At 45.5% G+C, this 24,015-nt stretch overlaps 1 protein-coding gene across 3 annotated transcripts in view; it reads right to left on the bottom strand.

Annotated features, from left to right (window-relative positions):
• The window catches only part of LOC144173861 (multidrug resistance-associated protein 1-like), a 120,377-nt gene that overhangs the window by 96,341 nt on the left and 21 nt on the right, over positions 1–24,015 (bottom strand). The window contains exons 1-5 of one of the 3 annotated variants that reach the window (XM_077702140.1): positions 23,693–24,011; positions 19,996–20,034; positions 17,257–17,433; positions 4,880–5,002; positions 3,049–3,183 (exon numbers count right to left, since the gene is read on the bottom strand). In XM_077702140.1, the coding sequence (XP_077558266.1) occupies positions 3,049–3,183; positions 4,880–5,002; positions 17,257–17,433; positions 19,996–20,025 (465 nt within the window). In that variant the 5' untranslated portion in view covers positions 20,026–20,034; positions 23,693–24,011. Of the gene's footprint in view, positions 1–3,048; positions 3,184–4,879; positions 5,003–17,256; positions 17,434–19,995; positions 20,035–23,692; positions 24,012–24,015 lie in introns of those variants that run through there. The other 2 variants (XM_077702142.1, XM_077702141.1) reach the window with 2 other exon arrangements.

Below are 24,015 nucleotides of genomic sequence, written 5' to 3'. Positions count from 1 at the left end.
AACTGGAATGTCGTGCAGCAGAGCCAACTTTTATCGCCATTTAATTCGTAAATTTCGAATACTCCCCAAATTTGAGCAGTACAACTACGCTGCACAGTGAACAAAATAACAAACACAATCCTTCAAATATCTGCACACCTCTAGCTTATTGCCATCCCTGGAGGTGTCACCCATTGCATGTTCCATCACAACCGTCCTACGTTTTTTGGCATTGGACTTTGAGAACAGTTACTGTACAGCATGCGGCTATTCCTTGTAATAAAAAAAACTGTACACGCTGTGCCTACACCCCCAACCGAATTGCCACTGAATGGTGTCCACGTATGCAGGCATGGCGCGAGCTGCTTTAAATTGCACCACCCTGGGCATCTCTTCAATATGCAAGTATCTTTAGTTAATCATTCATTCTGTTGACCTTGGCATGCCGGGACACATCAGTGATGCCAATCCCCCAGCAAAGAATGAGGACCATGAGGACAATACCCAATCTTCGCTATTTTGAAGTGACTAGCCCCTGGTTGCTCCCTCGACCACATTCCAGCCCCAAAAAGACCATTTGCAACCAGAAAAGGTGAATTTTGAAAAAAATTTCCAATCCGCCTCTTTCACAACCCCACTGCGCATGCGCAATCCCCTAGCGGCCAAGTCCCTAAGCAGTCCAGTAGGGGCAGCAGACGACATTCCCCACAGCTCCCGCACAAGCGGGAAGGGGTCGTGGTTGTATTTACATCGTTTGATTTTTTTCTGTGTGCTCGTTGTGCGCGGAACAATGCCCACAACTTGTGCTGCGTTCCGCTGTAACTCGGAGTGCCAAAAAGGGAACGGTGTTGGCTTCTATCGCTTCCCGTCGGCCGCACGCGATCGGCTACGGCGGCTTGCGTCGCTCGCGTCGGCTCGGGTGATGGGAACTTGAGGCTCAGCATCCTGGCGGATATTTGATCGCTGCTATCTGTGCAACTGCGAATGACAATCCGCAACACAACTTTTCACTACACTATCATCCCCTTTCTCGCATGTGGAACTCTATTTAAGTTATAACTGCCGTTTGAGCGATCGGTGACCAAGACATCTGCGTAGCCTGTTTCGATGCTTCCGCGCAGGTATCGCCATCTCTCGGCCGCTCGGCGCACCGCGCGCCGCGGCGACCGGTCAGCGTAGGCTTGCATCGCGGCAGATACATCTGATCGCCGCTTTTAAAATAAGCCCTGACAACAATCCCTAGCACAATTTTTCACCACACTAACACCTACTTTCTCGCATGTGGAACTTTTTAGCGATCAGATTGATTCAGAAGAGCAGCGACAAGCGCGGTTGCTACCGTGGTCTGCGCCGGTTCGAGCCGCTGAGTGTGCCGAGCTGGCAGGCGCGGCCGGCGTGTGCGCGGACTGTTTCCGAGGGCAGAAAACGCTTCACGATTGCTTGCTTTATCCATTTTTTGCGAACAAACGCGCAGAATCTACAAATTCTGCTCAGCGATCATCGTAGTTGACCATGGAGCAAAAACAGTGGGCGCAGCGACGCCGACGACGCATCTCATGCGCGCATCGGGCCGTCTCAAATTCACGCGTACGACTAGTCGTGGCGACAGTTGTATCGCAGTCGTATCGATTCGCATGCGATCAGTCGCATGCGAATCGCGTGTACCAATCGTACATGTGTCCAGCGCTTAAAGGCATTTTGCGAACTGCCGGCCTTTGTTGAGCTGGCGATCGCACTTCATGCCAGACGACTCCAAGTACTGATCGCTCTGCTACTCGGACGGCACACGGATCTGTCCGAGATTTCTCTGCCAGCCCTTATTCAGTGATAAGAAGCCGCCTGGTATTATGTGATGATCAGGGGCTGTCATCTTAAGGCGTTATAAGACAAACACAGAAGAAAAACTTCGGCTGCTCCTCGCCGTAATGTGGGATTGCCGTGCATACAACGAGAACGCAGCCGGAGGAAACGCCGGCAAACCCTACAGCTTCAACTTCCGCTAGGCACGCTAGGTGGCAGCACACCGCAATGAAAGAGGCGGATTATACACTGCTTGCCACCAGCAGTACTATGTATAGGTTGTATTCACTGGCGTGGCGTGAACGGGGATGCGAGAACTCAAAAGCATTACCTCGACGTTAACTACTGCTTTGCGCAGTGTCCTACAGCCTACCTGTTGCAAGACACAGGTGAAGTCATCGGCACAGATCAGCCGATCCTCAGCTGCCCTGTTAGGGTGTCGGCCACAGACTGCTCGCCCTCCCTCTTGGGCCACTTGCGGACAGATGCCGCTGGTCTCCCGGCTAATGATGCCCTTGCGCTACCGCCGCATCTCAGTCACCGTGCGCGTGAACCTCACAGCTGCTTCGGAAGCAGTATTTGGTCTTTGTATTGAACGAATCTGCCGTGGGCCAAGTGTGGGCGCAAATGTGTCCACATCCGTATTCGCAGGCAACTGCGGTGCGCTGTAGGCATTTCGTGCATCGTGCGCGCTTCCTTTTGAGACCGCGCTCCATTCCTCGGTGGTGCGGAGGAGTTCTCAAGGGCGAGCAGAGCATCACCACGCAATTTCACTGCGATTGTTCACATCTGCTGACGCCACGGCCGAGAATCGGGTGGTAACAGCGCAGACTAGGGACACTGTCTTTCTTTTCTGCGAGACGCGGCCGCACGCGCAGACACGGTGGGCACGGTCACGGCAGTTTTCAGTGTTGCCAAGAGAAGAGATCGGCCGCTAAACTTTTATGTGGCTTTGATCAGTGGCCCCCAATCAGGCAAGCACGTAACCATGACGCTATAAGCTCTGGGCAAGAGATCTGCTGGCTAGTTGCCACCGGGTCATCTTTCTCAATAGCTTGGTTCATTGTCTGAAGTTTGTGTCAAAATCAGCATCATTGTCATTGAGACAAAGGAGTCGTTTTACTGAACAAAACATGCTTTGACTTGATCAGCCCTGTAAGTGACCCTCTGAACTTTCTATATAAAAAGAAACAATACGTTTAACACATGCCAATGCGCAGGATACATGGCCAGACAGCATGCAGTCAGGGGGGGGGGGGGGGGGCCCACCTCGTCAAAATCCACAAAATCGGCGTAGCACGTCAGCGCGACGCAACAGGAGAGCAGCAGCCAAAAGGTGGGGATGACTAGAGATGACTGAAGCCCCCTCCATCGTCCCCACATGGAGAGGGCAGTCACAAGAACCTGCAAGAAGGAATCGCAAACAACCACAGAGTCACTCCAGCTTTCGTAGTGCTTGAACAGCTTCACCTACGTGAAGCCTCTGGTTTACGTATACTAGTACCTGTCGACGTATCTTAAATAGCTGTGGGCTGCTGTATGGTTTTCATCATATCATGACTTCACACTACAGTTAAAAGCCAATCTAATGAAGTCAGCAGGAACCGCAAATTATTTCGCTAAATCGAGAACTTTGAAAATCGGTACTGTCATTTTACAAGCCGTTGATTCCGTAAGCATGGTGCACAAAGGGAGGCACATCCGAGCATCGCAATTGCGGCAGCCACGCCGCTCGCCTGCCGAGAATTTAGCAATGCGCTAAAAGTCCACGGTGAAAATAATAACAATGCGACACCAGGGCTTCTGGGGGAAACGAATTTATTTCCTTGCAGAAAAGCCTGTGATTTTCACCTCCGTGTGCTCCGTTAGCATTGGGCACCACCACTGCTGGCACCATCTAGTATCGCTGATTAAAAACCGGAACTGCCGAGTTCATCTCACAGAGCTCTGTAAAAAGGAAACCAGATCCCTCAGTTTTTTTTCTTACGTGGCGCAATACTCTTCATAGCGTAGCGTTCCAACAAACGAAAAATTTCAAATTCCTCCTTTTCAAAATGCTAAGTCTATTTCGTTTGTTTGAGTTCAGGAAAGCATTGAGCCGTATAGGCACCTGTGGGGGAATCCGAATTTGTTCGTTAGATTGGGAAATTCGTAACAGTATCAGGTTTCATTAGATCGAGTTTTGACTGTATTCAGGATGCAGCACAGATTCCCATACACCCTAGGAGAGCGCATTATGAATGACAGTCTAAAAACAATATCTTTCATTCCAAGCGACAGTCATACAACTGCCTGGACGCAATGCACTGCACATGTATAGGCCAGTTCGTTTTCAGGTTAAACCTGATTTCGCCCCGAATGTACCTTTTCACAATCGCGTGCCGACGGTCCACCGTTTTCACCCAAGCAAGCACCACAAGCAAAGCTTTCCAACTCATTGAGTGTGGGCACGACTCGACCGCTCGCTACCCCAGGCTGGCACATGTGGCACTGACATTGGTGTGCCTGGTTAACGCAAGCCGTGACGTTATGACTTTCTCCCGGCTGAGATACGTTCACCGATTGGACAGGTCTCAAATGGACGTCGACATGTTGTGCATGCAGATGATAGTGTATGGAAACACGAATGTCTAAAAAATCGATATTTCAAATGTTTTATTTCTTAGAAATTATCAATGCTGTGCACTGTCATCACTGCTGATTCATTTCCAAACAAATGCCAATTTCTAGAGAGTATTTGCTTGAAAACCCTGATGCCCACCCAGCTTGAAACAAACACCAAATTGAGCGTGTTGGAGTTAAGCTCATTATATTTTCTGGCAAAATAAACTGAGTGCATTACTTTGTACATCTGTAGATTGGACCTGAAAAAACCTGAATTTCGGAATGCTTTTACCAAAATACCCAATTTCCCCTCAATTATCAGTTTGAGAACTACCACCCTATTTTCCCCCCTTGATTTATTAAGGAACATTCAAAGCCCGAAAACGAACCGCAGACATGTATTGTCGACACAGAGGATCTCATAGGCTACATTAGATCAGGCAAGCAGTGAAAGCAGACTCTGAGGGCAGCTGAGACACACAAAAGTCGGGCTTACGAGTGTGCAGAGGAGAACGGATGTTCCAGCAACGTCTGCCAGATCTGTTTCGTGACGAAGATAGAGCAGGGAGGACACCACCAGCTTTGTTGCACAGACGGCAAACGTGAGCACCTGGAAGACCTGCAAGACGCACAAATCGAGGTCAGAAGGCTTCCTCAGCCACACGGCCCGGTCCTGGACTGCAAAAAACCAGGAATTAACCACTCGTGCACTGTTTTTGCACAGTTGGCAAGTTCTTTTGCAGTGCCCATCAGATCGCAACAGTCCCAAAGGGTTACGTGACAAAGTGGAGGGCTCCGGACTAAACAGGTGTTTCGTTCCTCACCTCCATCAGAAAAATGGCTGCTTGGTTTGGGATTGAGCCTGCATAACTGTGCTCAACATCACAGCAGCTCGGTCACTGCCCTCCCAAAGTTGGGGAGACCTTTTGGACTGCTAAGGGTCAGCCGAGCTGCGCCAATCTTATTTTGCAAAAACATGTGGGTGCTGCCAAGTTTTTGGCATTTTATGCACGACTAACAACTTCCGCTGGTGCACGTGGTCCACTTGTTTTGGCCATTTAGTGTTGCTTTAACTCGCAGCAAAAGGAAAGACCACAACTACCACATACTCAGTTGTACAGACCGCAACAGCCTTGTCTATAACACTCGAGCGGCATGCTGCGGGTTGCACCGGCGACGCCCTTCGGCGGCACCGACATCGGGTTCGAGATAGCGTGCATGTGCGTGTGCGCGGCCACCCTGAGATGATCAGCTTGTCTTTGTCGGCGGTTTTGGCCGCCAATGTTACAGAGGATGCTTTGGCCGCCGGGAGCGCTGTCAGCGGCACTGCTCGTGGGGCGCGCGCAGAGCGCCGCTCGGCGTGGGTCGCTGCTGCGTCACTGTTCCTGTCGCACGTCTGCGCTTGGAAGAAAACTGCTGCGTGTAATGGCGCGTTGCGGGCTGCGAGTTTATGCGCAGGTTTGGTAGTTGGTCGACGGCGGCGACAGTTGGATTTCCTAGAGCACCTTTTATCGTTCAAGTGGTCATGCTTTGAAGTGAATGGGCGCAATGAACGGAGAGTGAGCGGAGTGTCGTGCGGGATGATGTTGCGTATCTCGCATACAGGGAAAAGAGCTGCTGGAGCACAACATTGTTATATTGATAACTTTATTACATGTAAAATGGGTCAATGTGATTAATGTAACTTAGATAAAGAGAAAGTTCATGTGTCTAATCATTCCATCGACCTTCACAACCCTTGAGCGAAAACCGCCAGTCATCAGGCGTCGTATAAAAAAGCCCCTGGACGCCTCCTGCGCATTAGAGGAAGTTAGAGCGAACCAGAGAAAGATTTAGAATTAGGCGATGACACTGCGAATTAAGGAGGATGAAAAAGCGAATTAAGGATATTACTAGTGAATTAAGAGACATCAAAGTTAAATAACCGGAACAAAAGGGAATTAAGAAGACACAGGAAATAACAAGAATGAGTGCAAGTTAAAACCGGATAAAATTAGGTGGATTTCTGAGTAAATCAAGGTAACTTGAAGTAATAAAGATTAATCAAACTTAACTGGCAGATGTCAAGGTGTGTTAAGATGAAACCAAGCGTATTAAAAATGAGTACGAAGCGAAATAAATTGTGAGGATTCGACGCAACTAATAGAGAATAAAGTAGTGAATTAGGTTAGATAAAATAAATTAACATGAACCCAACTACATTCAGAAGGACCGAAGTGAATTATGAAGACAAAGCAGATGGGGAGAAATCAATTCGAATTAAGCGGAATCAGAGTCAAATGACTTGAATCTAAGTAAATCAATGTGTGTCATTGAGTAAATAATCGTGTATCGCAGTGAATTAGGCTGAATTAAATTCGATTAAAATAAATTAGAAAGTATACGGGAAATACAATCAAATCAAATCATTTATTTTGTTTTAATTCGCATTCACTGTCCATTTACTGTCTTGTGTCTTTCTTGACTTTGGTCGTTTTTAAATCACCAGGGTTTGTGTTAATTCCGTTTTTTCATCTTAATTCAGTCATTGATTCCGTTCAAGTCACTTTGTTTCCTCACAGTTCCCATTGATTCCCCTTAATTTGGTATGTCTATTTTCTAATTAAGTCGTACGTTTTTGATTCGCATTGCTATAAGTTCAATTCTATCTAACTTGGACTACTTTGTTGCTCAATTAGTTTATTCTTATTCTTCTTAATTCAGATTAATTCTTTTTAATTTGTTTGTCTTTCTTACGGATTCATTCCGGCCCATCTCAATTCACTTTGGTTACTGTTGATTCAATTTAATTCAGCTTAATTCACCTTGATACACGTTAATTCACTCAGTGACCCACCTCACTCTTGGCACTATGCCAACCTTCCCGAGCTTCCCACATACGGGCACGAGCAAATCCTCAACGCTCATGGGTAAAATTGAAGGTCGTTTCACTACAACGAATGCAAGTGGATGTGCTCGATTATCAGGGAGCGCTACTGGGTTGTGCGCTATTCGCCACAAGGCAGACCCGTAGGTGTGGCAGCATCGCACTGCTGGTGCGGATGCTCTGCCGATTTCACGCCTTGTGTGCACATGAAATGCGTAGACAAGCATGGTATGCTGCAGTTTGGTTCGTAACGTCGCACGGAGTGCGTGGAAGCAGAGTAAGTTTGCATTACTGGGCTGTAAAAGCGGCAACCCACCGGGAATTACTGAATGGCTGAAATAATGATGCAAGACCTGTATGCTGCGGTGGTTCATAGCAAGCCACTTCCCCGAAGACGAGAACAAGCAAACGAAGAAAAACAGATAGAGACAATTGAGGGAGCCCCGATCTAGGGGAATGCAGTTGGTGAAAGCAGTTAAGTCGCTTTTTGTGTTGTTAACATGACGTAGAACTACACTGAATTGGGTGCCTTGAAAAGCTAAGAGCACATCACTGCTCCCACATTCATTACAGGAGCTTGCGAATTTTTGTTGCATTGTGAAGGTAACATAAAATTTTTCAATTTTTATAAGAGCACACATATAAACATTCAAATGAATGTATCTCACGCGCAGCCACAGTTAATTGTCAGATTTTAATGAGATTGAAGGCAGGTTAGATGAAAAAAGCTCTTGTGTTAGTTATTTAAGGCTTTTTCATATTACTTGAAGCTGCGAATGAAAGTATCAATGTGCCCATTGCAGCTAACATCTCGCGTCTAGTTAGACTGGTGCAACGTGTGGTTACAGTGTTGTAATTAAACCAATACTCTCAAACACTTACTATACACTGGCCAGAAATTTTCTGTTACAGCTACACTGTTGATTACCTGTGTTCCCTTTCAAATATTATATGTAGGTGCCTGGAACAGAGAGATTCGAAGCTTGAAACTGTACAAAAAAGCTTGCTAAACAACCCTCAGTTACAAAACCATAAAGTTGGAAAATGAATTGTCCACTTGCAGGTGGGGCAACACATCCCTCCCCAATATTCCTTTAAAGTTCACACAATGAGGTCCCGGATAACTGCACTACGTTGTCAACTGATTCAATTCTTGAAGTTGGGTAGAAAAGCTACAAATAAAAGTTATGTGTGCCTTCTTTGTTCCTTAAATTTCTGACCAACGTTCCAGCCACAGCTTGAAGAAAGCACATGCAATGCGAAGAGGAAAATCAGCATTGCGTGCTAATAGAAGCTACCCCGGTGTCAAGTTGCATAAGGGCGAAAGAAGTAGGTTCGAAGAAAGGAGAGATAGATGTATCATTTTGAAAACTAATCAGCCTCCTTTTGGTACGAGGTTATCATTCAGGAATTATTACTTGCCTTCTTAAAAAAAAAAAAAACACTTTAAAGCCGGCAGTGTGGGAGAAATGAAAAAAATCCAATGAGTCGGGAGACGACACGTATGCTGTAGAAGATATTCGTGTTTTGCAGGCTGCGTGGGTAGCATTCAGAAATGTGATCTTCAATTATTTTTTACTTTTCAGGTCCACTTAGGGAGTTGAGACCTGGCTAATTTTAAGCAGATGGTTGTGCCGGGCAAATGCTGCTCTTGGGCGAGCTGATTGTCAGGATTTAAAAATGAGCTACACGAAATGCTGGAACGACGTCTTCTATTTCCTCTGTATCTATCGGTCCTCCCTTCCTCCCTCCCCCTCACCACCAGCAGGAGTACCAGTGTTCTGCCCACGGTGAAACAAATAACGTCTGCTGGTGGCCTTGCCTTTCATCAATAATAAACGCCCACTTACCTACCTACATGAAAACGCGACAGGAAAGGCAACAGAACAAATGCACACTCGCAACCGCTTAGTTCTAGCAAAATTTCCAGCTGAAACCGCCTCGCACATGCACAAAAAATATACATAAAAATATACCTAAAAACAGGCAAATCGTGTGGTATGACAGTAATGGGCGACTGTCTAAAGCAGTATTTTTGAAGAAAAAAAAGGAGGGGGGGGAGGGGGAAAAGACTTCTCTGAACGGACACTTCTTGGCATATCTAAAATACAGTGTAACCTCGTTACAACAGATCTGCTTACAGATATATTTGGATACAACATACTGATTTGCAATGCTTGGTTGGTCTTCCTATCTGTGCCATTGATTAAACTTCCTTTACTGCAGATTCTGTTACAACATACATTCGGATATAGCAGACCAGTTTGAAAGGTTAACAAGTCCACCTTTGCATCTCTACAGCAGACTTTTCAAGTGCAGGCCACCATTCATTTGTTACGTATGTCTTCAGTTTTTGTGTTGCTACCTCACAGTTGTAATCAAATGAAACAATTTGAAACAATTAAAAATAATTGTGAATTAGTAGAAGTGAAACTTCTTGCATCCACTTGCAGTATGCATAGGTGTGATGTCATGGCAATCAAGTGATAGGATTTAGAATTTAAGTGTTATAGTGCAACAGATAAGATGCTTATATACGAAAGTTAACATCATTGAAACAAAAAAAAGTTTGCCCTCATACATTATAGCTGGCTAAATCTCCAAGCTTAGCAATGAGATCTTTACTTGCATTTCATTTATATTCATGTGAAGACAATGGAAATGCAACTGTAGGTTGAAGAGACGTGAAAGAGAGTAATAATAGTATGACTGAATCAGAAGTTTGAGAAGGTGCCATACAACAGGAGCCCAGCAAATGTAAAAAGAGTCGTTCATGTGATTTTGTGATGTGCTTCACAATGTCGCAAGAGGATGAAACCGCTGAAAAACCCAAGTCATCCTGAAGGTTTGTTGGCCTAAAATACCAACCTGTTTAGGTTGTAACTGATTCTTGAGAAATGACCAGCATCTTTTATTGTGTGATTTGTTTTTAACAGTTGAAAAGTCCAAACTCTTGTTATAACAGACTTTGTCTATGATTCCGTAAAAGCCTGTAGTAACAGTATTTGGATTGTTCATACTGATTTTATATCAGACTGAAATCATGATCACTATCATGGTCTGTTGTAACGAGGTTGTATTGTACGCATCTGTAAATTTATGGGTGGTGCAAGGCACCTGTGCGGAATAATTGTTTTTGTTTGTTTCATAATTGCAAGGGACACGCATGGCAAATGTCTGTGCATGTACGGGTTTCCTCGTCTTTCCCCTTTTCATGTTACTTTGGCCTTTAGTAACAACCCTTCCAGCTTCAACCAGGGTGCCGAAACAGAACCTAACTGAACCGAAAACCAGAGCTGAACCGGTATTTTTACCGGAACTGAATCCGAACCAGAACCGTTATTTTTTGAGCACGCTGAACCCGAACCAGAACTGAACCGAAAAAAGAAATAACGGTTACCCGTTCATGCTGAAACGGTTCAACCCTCCGTTGTTGATATTGCACAGTCAATGCCATTCAGGCCTTTTTTTCCTTCACGTACCCTCAACTTCGCACCCGCTCCTGCACTTCCTCCTCCAGACAATTGAACACTATCACGCTTCATGTAACAACAGGGGAAATGAATGAGCACCAATGTAGCAATGGCCTGTTGCTGCTGGAAGTGCAAGCGTACTGCAAGCTGAAAACGAAATGTCATTCTCGGCAGCTTGGAGGGGATATAAAGCGACTTTGCCCTTCCCTGGCTGCGACTTTATTGGAGCAATCAGGCTGCAGCAGTGCTCCACTGCGCCACAGCGAAAGCCCACACCCGATGTGTGCAATGGTTTTTGGATTTCATAATTTGTTTCAAAGGTCCGACACCTGCAAATTTTTAATACTTGACAAGTGTGACCGCAGGAGCTGCTCAGTGGCTAAGCCGTTTGCTGCTGACCACAAGTGTCCTCGATCTCCCTTCCCCATGACCGTTTTTCTAGGGTAGATGGAAACCGAGAACGTCCATGTATCGAGATATTGATCCACGTTCCATATCACCAGCTGGTTAAAATAAGTCTGCCTGCCTGCAACATAAGCTGCGCCTCGGAGCAGAGATATAGCACGGGGCATCAAATGGGCCAGTTTTTCTTAAATGTGTTTACACGGGGGGAAAAAAAGAAAAAAAAAAGAAGAGGCAAATCACTTTAGGCAAAACACAAGGTTTTAAAATATTATGCAAAAAGTAAGTGTAACCGAATAAGTAACAAAAAGCCCCAAAACGTGGATATTGCTCTATACTTTTCTTTGCCCTGCCTTTCACAACCAAACGTGTCATCAATGCGAAGGAAGCGAGTTCCGTGGTCAGTTTTTGGGGACAGTACAGAGGACAAGTTCCGTTTTTCACAGATACAAATAACAACAACTATGTCAAGGAAAACTGTTAAGGTGTGCACTTAATCCTTTGGCAAGAAACTGCAGCCCTCGAACTTGTCTTGGAAGCAGAAACAGCAATAAAGCAGACGACACGTGCAGAAAGGCAGGCCGGTACCTCACACTGCCCCATTTGCCCAGCGATCATCTTTTCTGCTTGTTCTGCTGTTTTGCCTCTTTCAGGTCTGCTTTTTTTTTCGAAGGTGCACTTGTAACTGACTGCCCAACTCACTACATTACTTCTACTGCTACTCGTTCCGGAGGGGAGTACTGCTCTGGATGAATTAAAGAGCGTCTACCCAAAAAAGTCCCATCTCATTCTCCGCGTGTCAAACTTCCCTTTCATTTTGTAACAGCATAATCGGTTATAACATTGCACAATGTAGCACACGGAACGATGGCCAGGGGTCAGGTGGTACGATGACATACTGACTGTAATGCGCACATCCGGTATAGCTATCGAAAAAGGAATTGCAGTGGTCAGAGCAATAATGCAGTGACTGAGCCTTAACTAAAGCTTACTTTTAACAAAAGTGTGGCTAACACATTCGATAAGGTAACAGCTAACAAATTATTCCGGGTTACCAAATAGTCTAATTAGGTAATTGGTAGTATTAATGTAGCTGTTGTAGGATTTTTCTGTTTTGTTACAAATATAAAAAATGCGCGCCATTGGTATTAAGCGCTGATATTTGAGCGCGCCAGTACGCAGGCCTAAATTTAAAGGAGCCATGTAGAGAAAATGCAAGTTGGTTTTATTCGAAAGATTTCGTGTTTTATAGTGCCCCCAGCACTTGTCCGAATACAAACGGTGCTTTATTCACTGAGAAATTAAACAATTTAGGTTAAAATTTTGATTTTTCCCGCTCAATCGTGCGTTTTCGTGGTCCCAAGTGACATCACTGAAACCGACCGCTCTGCAGCCTAGAGTACCTTCATTCACGCATCCGCCGTACAGGGTAGAGACACGTATACGCTGGCGCCGCCATTTTCGGTTGCTCGCTCGCCGCTGAAGCAAGTCATTGTGTCAAAACCGCGCTAAAATTATCGCCGCAACGCGGTTTACTGAAGAAGTTTGAATCATATTGTCTGTTTCGCGTTGCTAGGTCTCGTGGGAAACGAAAAGAATAACGCGTTGAGCCCGTTGGCCCAATTGCGGCGGCACGGGACCGTTCAAAGGTTGTCTCCACCCTGTACAGCGGTGTTGGTTTGTTCCCGCGTTTCTTTACGTTCCGTAACCTAGATGGCGCCACCATACCGTGGCAAGCGTTTGGTTTGTTTTTGCCCGCATTTAAACCTGGCTTGTTTTTGTTCTGGGAGAAAATATTCGTTCCCTGAAACAGTGCTCACTCGACAAATGGGGTCACGTAAGACACCGTTGCTTGCGTCAATCGGCCAGTGTCGTCTGAGACAACCCCAAGCCCCGTAGTGCTGTGCAGCTAAACCAAGCATGCTGTGCGCAGTACGAACAGCAGAACGCATCAGTACTTCTATGTTTACATGTGCTTTCGTAATTTCCACTGTTTGTCCCATCATTCTTATTGCTTTGTAAAGAATGTGCCCTAAATTTAAGCGCAAATCGCTCGTTCGTCTAGTTTGTAAGCTCTACCTAATTTGCGTCTGCTTCTGCCAGCCTCCGCCAATCGCAGAGTTTAGCTCATGTGACGACATAGGTTCTGTTGCGGGAAATGAGCTGGTGGGTAGCATGACCATTCCCGTTTTTCCTAATTATGTAGCTTATTTGAGCGAAGTTTACGTTAAAAGTGGTGTCAGTATGATTCTAACGAGACAATCTTTTGAATGAACCAAACTTGTGTTTTCTCTTCATGGCTCCTTTAAGGATTCAAGGTTAGCGTGATGGGCGCTTCCATTGCGATTTCAATTTCAACAAAAAAGGAAAGGGAAGAAAATATATCCCTCCGTCATATCTCTTGGCAGTGGCTTTATGAATAGTCGCTAGGACAACATAAAGTCTGGGCGAGAAAGTAGGTGGTAAATCGTCGTCACCTCATATGTTTTTCTAATATCTCGTAATTGTTTAAAGTTTGCTTTGCAATTGCGCCACTGCCCCTGGGGAACAGCAGCATTTTGAAGTTTTGTTTGTATTTTGATTTGACTGTCTTTTAAACTACGAAACGTTTTTTCTAATTTCAGGTATAATTCAATTCATCGAACCGGTTCGGTAAGTAATTTTGTCGAACCGGAACTGAACCGGAACGAAATGATTTCGCCTGAACCAGAACCGTAACCGAACCAGTAGTTTTGTTCGGTTCGACACACTGGCTTCAATGAAACACCCTGGGCTGTCCCCAATACAGCAGATGATTGCGCTCACCGCTAAGAAAACTGCAAAGAGTCGAAACCAAGTTATTTGCACATTTCAAGCGGCAATCGATTTCACTGACATGCATTCCATGTAAGCTATTTGAGCACATCATAGCCACTAGTATTATTTCTCACCTAGACTCTATTGACTTCTTTTACTCACATCAGCGTGGCTTCCGCAAGCTACTATCTTGCAAAACTCAGCTAGCAGAGTTCACTCATGTTGTTCTTCACAAAAATGATAACAACCTTCAAATAGATGCCATCTTTCTAGACTTTGCCGAAGCATTTGACCATGTTCCACATAATCTACTACTAGCTAAGCTATCCGTCCTGGGTCGCCCCACTAACCTAATACCTCTGTCACACGGCAGATCTAATGACATTTACAGCAAATGCAATTCGCTCTAAATGTCATTAGTTCGGCGCTACACGAGAATACCGAATGAAATGAGGCGAATGACATTTAGCGGCTAACTGAGGTCCTGGACCTCAGTTAGTGGCCAAATGAGTAGCCTCGACAGCAGTAGCGCGTCCCTAGACAGGAAAATTCAGTAATAAACCAAAGAATACTGTTTGTAAAAACTGTCAGTAAACTTGTATTTTCTGTTTTGTATTGTTGTTCTGATAAAGAAAGACCAGCAAGTACTAAAAAAAAAATTCCCGCGCCTTCCCGCGAGGGGAACACGAGTAAATGCAGAGCATTGGGGCCTCAGTACTGATTGAAGGCAGTGTTGCTTCCATCGCTTCTTCCGTGATGCTGGAGCAGCAGACACGAGTAAACGTGGGCACGAGCGTCAACCAAGGAAGGAAGGAGCAACGCAGTGACTGAAACACGAGCGACCGCTAGCCGCTATATTTGCAGCGCGCGCAGTAGAGGGGGAGCAGTACGGGGGGGAGAGCGCGCATGCGCAAGCAGTGCGCGCCCTTCCACGCCCCACCGCGCTGCTATCACGCACCTGTTACGCCGAGACCGCGACGGAGCGAACGGGCTGACAACGACGCATGCGCGCGCCAGCTGCTGTTGAGAGAGAGGAGGGAAGGAGAGGCGCACCTGCTGCGGACGCGGAGCTGTTGACACCGTCCGACGCAGGAAGAGGCGAGGCTAAGAAATGCTCTGCATTTAAAAGAAAATCTCGTCCACAGTGCGCGCGCTACCCTAATCCGGATTTTTTGCAGACTTGCCTCAGCTTGTGATGTCTACTGATGTCACCTAAATCGGTGGTTTTCTTGTTTTTATTTAAAAAAATATTCCTTTGTTACGTTTTTTAAAAAATATTACGTGTGAAAACATTCTATATGCGCTTGAAATGTAATTTTGCGGTTTTTCGAGCTTGCTAATCGTCACCGCTATCACAATCAAATGACATTTGTTCCGCCGTGTAGACCCGCACGGCCGAGCTGAATGTCATTTACAGCTAATGTCATTCAGTTTGAATGACATTAGATTTGCCGTGTGACAGGGGTATAACCTTTTGGATCAAATATTTCTTGGAAAACTGGCAACAATTCACCACTGCCAATAACTGCCACTCTCCGCTTGCCAATGTTTCGTCGGGCGTCCCCCAGGGCGCATGTCTATCCCCTCTCCTCTTCCTAATTTTTATAAATGACCTCCCACATAACATAACAACAAACCTAAGGCTTTTTGCCAATGACTGCGTTGTTTATTCGGCCATCCACAGCCTGGAATATTCTGAAAACCTGCAGCAAGATCTTAGTACAATTTCATCTCGGAGAAAATCCTCACTCATGCCTCTAAATACAGCTAAATGCAAGCTATTGTCATTCCAACGCAAAAAGAGCCTAACTTCTTACCCTTACAAAATTAATGCTGTTCGTGTCGACCGGACCTCAACTTACAAATACCTCCGCATACACACGACGTCCGCTCTATCAAGGAGTACGGATGCGGAAACAATCTGCGCAGACACTTCATGAACTGTGGGCTACTTATGTATAAACTTAAAATCGGTATCTCCGGATATAAGGAAACTATATTATCTAACATTCATCAGACCTAATCTTGAATACAGGTCTTCCATTTTGAGCCCTTCACAAACCTACCTTACAAGCAAACTAGAAGCTGTCCAGAACCGAGCCACCCGCTTCAAATCTAATCAATACTCTAACACTAGCATGAGTGCCCTAAAACAATCATTATCCCTACTTGCACTATCTTCGCATTGAACCATCTTTTGTCTTTTCTTACTTCACTGTTTCTTTCATCCCCCGCGACAGAGGCAACCTTCGTTAAAACCACCACTGAGAACGGCACCTGCCTAAACAGCAGCCACACAATAGCATGCATCGCTGGTCGCACTTCAGCTATGAATAACTCATTTTTTCCACATTCTATCACACTTTAGAACACCTTGCCTAACGAAATCGCTACGTGCTCAAACCACTCCACCTTTGCGAAAAACTTAATCTTTGCCTTACAGCAAATCCTGTCTTATTTTATCACTCGCCAATCACCTCTACCCGCCAATATTTTGTACACTGTAAATTATCATTCTGTTGCTCCATCTTGGGTGCAACGAATGACTGTGTCTGCCCTTACTCCTTTAATGTAGTATATGCTCGCCTTTGTTTATGCTTGCTTTGTTTTCAGCCTGTCTCTGTGTAGCCTGTATGCAGTTTTTTTCTCTTCTCTTTGCTTTGCTTTTGTTCGTCGTTTTTGCTCTGCCTTGTATTGTTTGGTGCTCACTGCGTGCTGTATTCAACTCGCTATTATTGTCCCCCCTTTATGTAATGCCTTCAGGCTTTTAAGGTGACAACAAGTGAAATGAATGAAATGAAGTGATGTCCACGGCAACGGTGTTTCACGGTAACCAGGCCAGACAAGCAGTCATACTGTTTATTTTTTTTCCTCCTGTGGCAGCGCGTGTTTTGCATTCTGCGCAACGTGAACGTGAACAAGCAGTCGTCGTGAAAGCAGCACCCACACTAGCAGCGGTTCTTCACTCCGCCACCACGGGCCGACTGTGTTCGATCTCAGGGCAAATAGCAGACGACACACTTTGAATGCCCCCTTCTGCAGCGCCACACACCAACGATCCCAGGTGTTGCCTAGCAATGCATTTGTTTTCTTGCATTGAATTAGTCCCCTATATGACATTGAGTGTGAGGCCTCAAACTCAAACGCAACAACACTCTTCCTGGCTGTTGCCAACAACCAGAAACACTGGCATATTAATTTTCTGGTGACACCCACCCTTGAAGACAGGCTTCACAATCGCGTGTTGTGAATAGCCCTACGTAGGGACAGGCGTCAAAATAAAAACCTCGGCTCCGGGCGGACCGGCACATGTCAGCCCCAAAGGGAGTGGCTCACCAGCTTGGAGGCATAGAGGAGGCTGCAGGGGCTGGAGTGGCTCGTCCTGTGGGCCAGGGCCCATGCCTCACACAGGGCCAGGAACCAGGCCACCGAGCAGGGCAGCCAGATCAGGGCCGTGTGTCGAAAACACGGGGTCACGCTGGGCACCTCCGTGTCCCACGAGAGGGTCGTGTTCTGACGGGGCAGGGAAGAGAGGGAGCAGGTCGTGAAGCCACACAGGCACTCACTACTGAAAGACGTGACAGATGATTTCTCTGTTTAATTCCACTTCACAAATGCAAACGATGACTTTTGCCCCTTTCAAGGAGACCTAACAAAATCTCGACCCGGTGCAACAGCTTGCTGACGATGTTACAGAGCAGTGGACATCATCGTCATCATCCCCATCATAATCAGCCTACCAAAGCCCACTGCAGTACGAAGGCCTCTCTCTCCCACTGAACGCCAACCACTTGTGTCCTGTGCTTTTTGAGCACACTGTTTGCCCCCAAATTCACTTTTTTCATGGAGATAAAGGTCTAGTTCCATCCTTATTTACTCATGGCTTTGAAAAACCAATGGATGAGACAATTTTAAGCACCAAACCCGGGGCTTCGATTTCACACTGCTCTCAGGTAAACAGATGACCGAGCAGGCTGCAAAAGGCACATTGCAAGCAGTCTAGCTGCAAACTAGACATTTCTGGCTCGGTATTTCCCACATCTGCAACGTGCACAGCAGTTTGAAGCAATTCTAAGGCAGCCAGCAAAGGGCCAGTGCCAACAGAAGGATCGATAAGGGCTGACGGCTCATGATACACAAAACAGAGATAACATTGTGCCTAGAGATAAGAATACATCCAAGAAAATGCGGTGGCAATAACAGGGCATGCACTCAGGGCACCTTCACGGCGGCTGGTGTACTATGAATCCTAGGCAAGGAGTAAAGGTATTCCAAGTTGTGGCAAGCACTGCTGGCTGGGCAGACGATTCTTGAAACAAAAACTATTAACTTTAGTAGAGTCGCTGCTAGGCGGTAAACCGCCCTGCCATCCCTAGATGCTCACACTTCGCTGTTACTTGGCGTAAAAAGAAAGAGCCACAAGTCATTTCGCTTAATTAAAGCACATTCAAAAGTTTGGGGGTCTATCTACATCTGGGCTGTAAGGCGTGCCTTAGCAGAGGACTCCGGATGAATTTCGACCACGTGGGGATCTTAACGTGCACTGAAATCTGGATGCAGGTGTTTTCACTTTTAACCTCCATTAAAAAACAACAGAAACTGGCCCTGCAAATCTAGTTCTTGGGTCCAGAAAGTTACCAAAGCCGCTAACTATAGACATTTAGGGAAAAAGTATCGTTCAAATTCAATTAAAGAAATGAAAAATATTCAATTCAATTAATGTAATGAAAATATATAAAACATGCTTTCCAACTGCACATGTAGTTATTTACAGTACATTATAGAACAGTCTCTAGAGTCACATACATGCCAAAGAACCTTGAATTGTGACAAGCCACTGCTGTATACAGAGGGTTGTTCGTTTTAAGGTAAAACCGGACTTTACGTTTTTGTTACACCCCTAACATGTTTCAAGCGAATCGGGTCAAACCCGAATTCTCCTCGAACAGATCTTTCCAAAGTATTGATCTGCCGTTCTCGACCAGTACTTGCTGGAAGCAGGGCCCACAAACACAGCTTCCACACTCATTGAGTACTGGCCCGACTCTACCGCTCGCTACCCCAGGCTGGCAATGCTGCACGGACTTGTTGTGCCTAGCTAATATGGAAGGGATGATGTCGAGAGAACTTTCTCCCGCCCAAGATACGTTCAATGATCGGTCAGGTCTTGAATGGAGACCGACATAGTGTGCACGCGGATGATAGTGTATGGAAACAAGGATGTGTACAAAATCGGCGACAAGCTTTGTGAATAAAATGTTTGATTTATTAGAAGTTATCAATGCTCTTTACTGTCATCATTACTGAATAATCTCCAAACAAACGCCAAACTTTGGCGAGTATCTGCTGGAAAGCCCTGATGTCCCCCCAATTACCAGCTTGCAACAAACACCAATTTTAATGAGTTAAAGTGAAGGAGCTCGTAAAACATTCTGATACAGTGAGTGTATTACATAAAACATGTGTCTATTTAACCCGCAAAGCTGATTTAACCCCTCTGATTTTAAAAATATATACAACCGGAGAACGAACAACCTTATGTATGCAATATATAATGGCACTAACTTTTTGCTATTGTACTTCCGAGCAAACAAAGTTAATGGATAGGGCAACATATGGAGGCCAACAAATTTTTGCTATAAAAGAGCAAAATCCTCCCCCCCCCCCCCCTTTTTCTTTTGCAAAATTGTGCACAGAGCCTCACGGGGAAGCACGGAAATGGCAGCAAAGTGGCAGATGGGGATGCCTCGTCGAACTGTGTGTGCTAGCGCCTACGATACCTCGAGGAGTGCTAGCACTTCACCTTTGCCTTTTTCCCTAGTCCTGCCCCTTCAGCTGATGGAGACTGCGTTTCCTTCACACACCACTTGGACCCCTCACTCAAGACGCACGCTTCAGTTCAGTCTTCACAACTTCGTCCACACGGTTTACGCTTAGTGGAACATCTTAGCCCAAATGACATGAACAGTGAAAATCTTATTACCAAGCATCATTGCAGGTGCATAAAAAAAAAAGTTAAGATGCAAGCAAAAAAAAAACGAAATAAGGAGGCAAGTCCTAGTGAATGCAACTTACCCAAAATGATGTATTGCAAAAGCCCTCCATGATTGCTATCTAAAAACAAGAGAAGAGAGATCAACACAACGTTTTACCATTAGGAGCGTGCAACAAGGCTGGTAGCACCACTCATGCAGCCCAAGGGAAAATGTGGGGCAGGAGAGTGGAATACCGAAAAAAAAAAAGAAAAACATTGGAAGTCAAATTGGACCTGTCCAAAACACCACTGAACCAACTGGAACTGCAGCTGGTTCCAGTTATTAATTGGTCCAAAAGTGTTTCGGACCGATCCAATTTAACTTTTGCTTTTTTTTTGGCTGGTGGCTTGGCCTGCAGACAACGTATTTTGCGATGTCACATACCAAATGCTGCATTGTGAAACATAAATTCTGAAAACATGAATTGTGAAGAGTCACGATCGTCATAGTGCCACGATTTCAAGGCCAGACAGAACGCGTTTTTATTCCGAAGTAAAAGGTTTATGTTCCTAATACAGTGCGCATGCCTGTGTAATGTACCGGCACAAAATGAAGTGTTTCTTTTTTTAAACAGTTCAAAGAGAACTGAATGTAGTCAAGAATTTGCAGCACATATTCTGTCAAAGGCAAACTTTCGTACCTCCATCATATGTGTGAACCGGTTTGTTGCTGCCCTAATCAAGACAGCTGATGACAGGACCTCGCAATGTTACATGCAAGTCACTTTTGTAATTGCTATTAAATTAAAGTGGCCATATTCCTCGGACCACAAAGCGGGACGAGGGGTGTAAGGAAGAACGTGGCGCATAGCTTGAAGGGACGCTAAGGTTCAATGCAATTTTGTTTTAACTGAAGATTATTTGTTTCTTAGTACTCTCGGCCTTTGTTCGACGAGCAACGAAACACTATTTGCTGAATAAGTACATAAACACTCAAGCACGTCCATTCACCGTTCGTCAAACGCAGAAGGGTGTGCTGGACTGCTTGTTGGTACACTGTAACCTCAGGAAAACTGTGCAGACATTGGGACTAACCAAGAAACACACAACAGTTTCTTGCTTAGTCTTGTCATGTGCGCCCTTTTCTTGAAGTTCCTCAAACGATTTCTTTTGCCTCTTTCATTCCTCCAGCTTTTCATGAGCGACACTGGGCTCCACACCCGTTTCCCATATTTCCCGCCAAACCGTCCCACAAGCAGGCTGCAGGACGACAGCCGCAAAGCTGGGATGTGTCCCGACTAAATCGGGACGTCTGGTCACTTTATATGAAACGGTTACTTTATTTTTCCCCTTATGGAGATTTTTTGGGCTATTCCAAGCAGAAGGAAATGGCCTGCATTTTGAATGTGACACGGGACTTCAGGCCTTGCCCATTTTCAGCCTGACAGGGTTTCTTATCAATCCAGGTTTTCTGCCATTCACTGCCGCCATCAAACTATTTAGGCAAGAACTACCAGGTGATGCCAGTAATAGTGACAGTGGACCACAATTTGTGTTGCTGAGGTGCAGTGCGCTGGCTAGAATGTGTAAGAAATTAAGAGGTTACATCAGCGTATATAAAATGTCTTCCTTGAAGAGCATTACGTTCAGCCAAGTTCTCAATTGATGAAGCTTTTTTTTTTAGAGGAACTACGTGCTCTTTCATCGGCAAACTTTCAGCACCAGACAGTTCAATTGTGTGTGTAGTGTAGTAATCATCGATGGTTCACAAGCAATTGGTAGCGGTTTTACCAGTAAAACTGAATGGCTGCAGACGAAGTGTAACTGCATCTGACTCAAACTTCACACGTGCTTCCCAAACGTGCAAGCTTTTGTGCTAAATTGTTTAGCGGCCTTCTCTTAATTAGCACTTCCAAAACATTCGTGCCGTGTACACCCCGTAAAAATTGGCTCGTTTCATTATGGCGACCCCCATCACCAAGGCCTAGCTGCTTACAGGCATAGTGAGTGGAAGCTGTGGACAATACACTACAAGCTGTAGGGTCAACTGGTAACGCACTACTGCAGACAATGCAGGCTTTATAAAGAATAGCGTCTATGTGAACCAAGGCAGAGGATTCCTTTTTGCTTGCATTCTGGTGCAGTGTTTCTTTGACGCCTTTCAAAAGCATACATTCTAATGTCTGAAATCTCTGAACACTGAGGTGAATGATGCCCTCTTAGATTCAGAATTTGATTAGGAAAAGTGCAAAATGGCACGCCATGGGCACAAAAGCCCTCATGCATTTTCTCTAATGTCATGAGTATGGGTGCATGGAGTGAAGAAAAATCCCAAGAAAGGCCCCTAGTATTAAAAGACATGTAGCAGAAGTGAAGTAGCGTAGACTGTGTTCGATTTTTTACAGCTATAGTGGCTAAATCTGGCGAAATGCCACGAACAATTTTTACAGTGCTCCGACGGGGTGTGAATGAAAGTGGGTGAAATACAGGTGTGAATGAAATTAGCAACAGGGAACAGCTTATTCCTAACATATTTTGGGACATCAGCAGCAGGTTTCTTTGCGTTCCCGGAACAGTAGTAGGATTTCTGGAAATCCTCACATGGCTCCACAAAAAGTGCCGTCAGGCATTCTTTCCTCCATGCATTGGAGGAACACACCTGACAGGTGGTGACATCCACAGGGTCATATTTTAAATAAAATGTGACAACAGTTGTTCACATACCACCAAATCCTAAATTTCTTTGATTTCCACCATGCTGCATCAGCTACGGTGCTTTATAGGCTTTGAGGCTATGTGCACAGATGTGAATGCAAAGTTTGCTTATCATTTGCACCTGTGTTACCCACGTAGTTTACATTAACCGCAACTGCTGAATCGTTTTGCTAGCATGGTAGAAGGGCCGCATGTGTTAAAAATCAGGATGTGGACAATTGTCTAAATTTTAATGGACCTTTCAATATCAATAAGTTTTAGTATTCGCCGGCCACTTTGGAACAACATGCGTGTCTACGCTCAAAAAAAAAAAAAATCAATGAATGCCCTCCTGACCTAGTGATGTGACGCGGTCGTTCACAGCTGTTAATTAGTATAATAATCATGCATGCATTTGCGCAGCGAAAACGCACGCACATTCGGTGTGCTGGGCCCCTTCGGCCTTACACACCAGCCCTCCTTGAAATAACGCAACAGCGAGGAAGCCTTACCCGCTCTGCACATTGCAATTAATGCCGCAACCGTGCACGCGCGCACATGCTGGCATTTTTCGGGGGGTGGAGTGGAGGCGCATTTATAAATGCTTTACCTCTAGCGAACAATACCCTTATTGTGCGTTGTTTCCTCTTACTTTAAACAAAGGTAGCCGTATATGTTTCCCATTGTGCTTATTGCGCAATGTTTAATTATTTCTGCGCGAAACAGAGATAGATGTGCATACCCAAATTAAACGTGCCGGGAACGTATGTAGCCACGTGATACTACGGCCTGCTTTCAAAGGGCGGGGTAATGGCCAAAATAAGCGCGTGATACATGTTCTGCAGAACAAAACTTATACGCCGTTAAATGATAGAACTAGCCCGCAGCAACGAATCGTGAACTGACGCAAACGCATCCCTCTACGAGAGACAAAAGCACGGGTCAACAATCGCATTACACAAGCATTTCTACAAACAATTGTGGACTCGGCAAACGAAATGAGAAAGTGCGCAGCAATTCAACATAGCTATAGGAGGAAACAAAGGCCCAAATAAGTGCATAACAAGTACGCACATCAAGCAACGTGAACGGACTGCTACTGACCTGCACTGCTCGACTTTCCTTCAACAAGCGGCGAGATGAAAGAGGAGCCTCCACTTTTCCAATGCCGACACAAGCGAGCCGTAACGTTGAAAGCGAAACCACTGTTTACCGGATGGGCCTTTCTGCGTTTCCCGCGCGAAAGAAACGTAAACCGGCGGGCATGTCCTAACGTGCCACATACGTCGCTAACTGTTTCTCTGCTCACTGATACACTTACTCCATTTATGAAACAAACGGCATGTGCACAGGCATGTGCTTGCAACGTGCTCGCGAGCGCACCGCAACCGGCAACGCGCGCTGCGTGCGTTACGTATGTAGTACAT

Source organism: Haemaphysalis longicornis, unplaced genomic scaffold (genome assembly GCF_048455015.1).
Source record: "Haemaphysalis longicornis isolate Haplotype H1 unplaced genomic scaffold, Haemaphysalis longicornis Haplotype H1 scaffold_3, whole genome shotgun sequence".
Taxonomy (NCBI): domain Eukaryota; kingdom Metazoa; phylum Arthropoda; class Arachnida; order Ixodida; family Ixodidae; genus Haemaphysalis; species Haemaphysalis longicornis.
The sequence above is the reverse complement of the archived record's forward strand: the minus strand, read 5'-3'. Positions and strand labels throughout refer to the sequence as shown.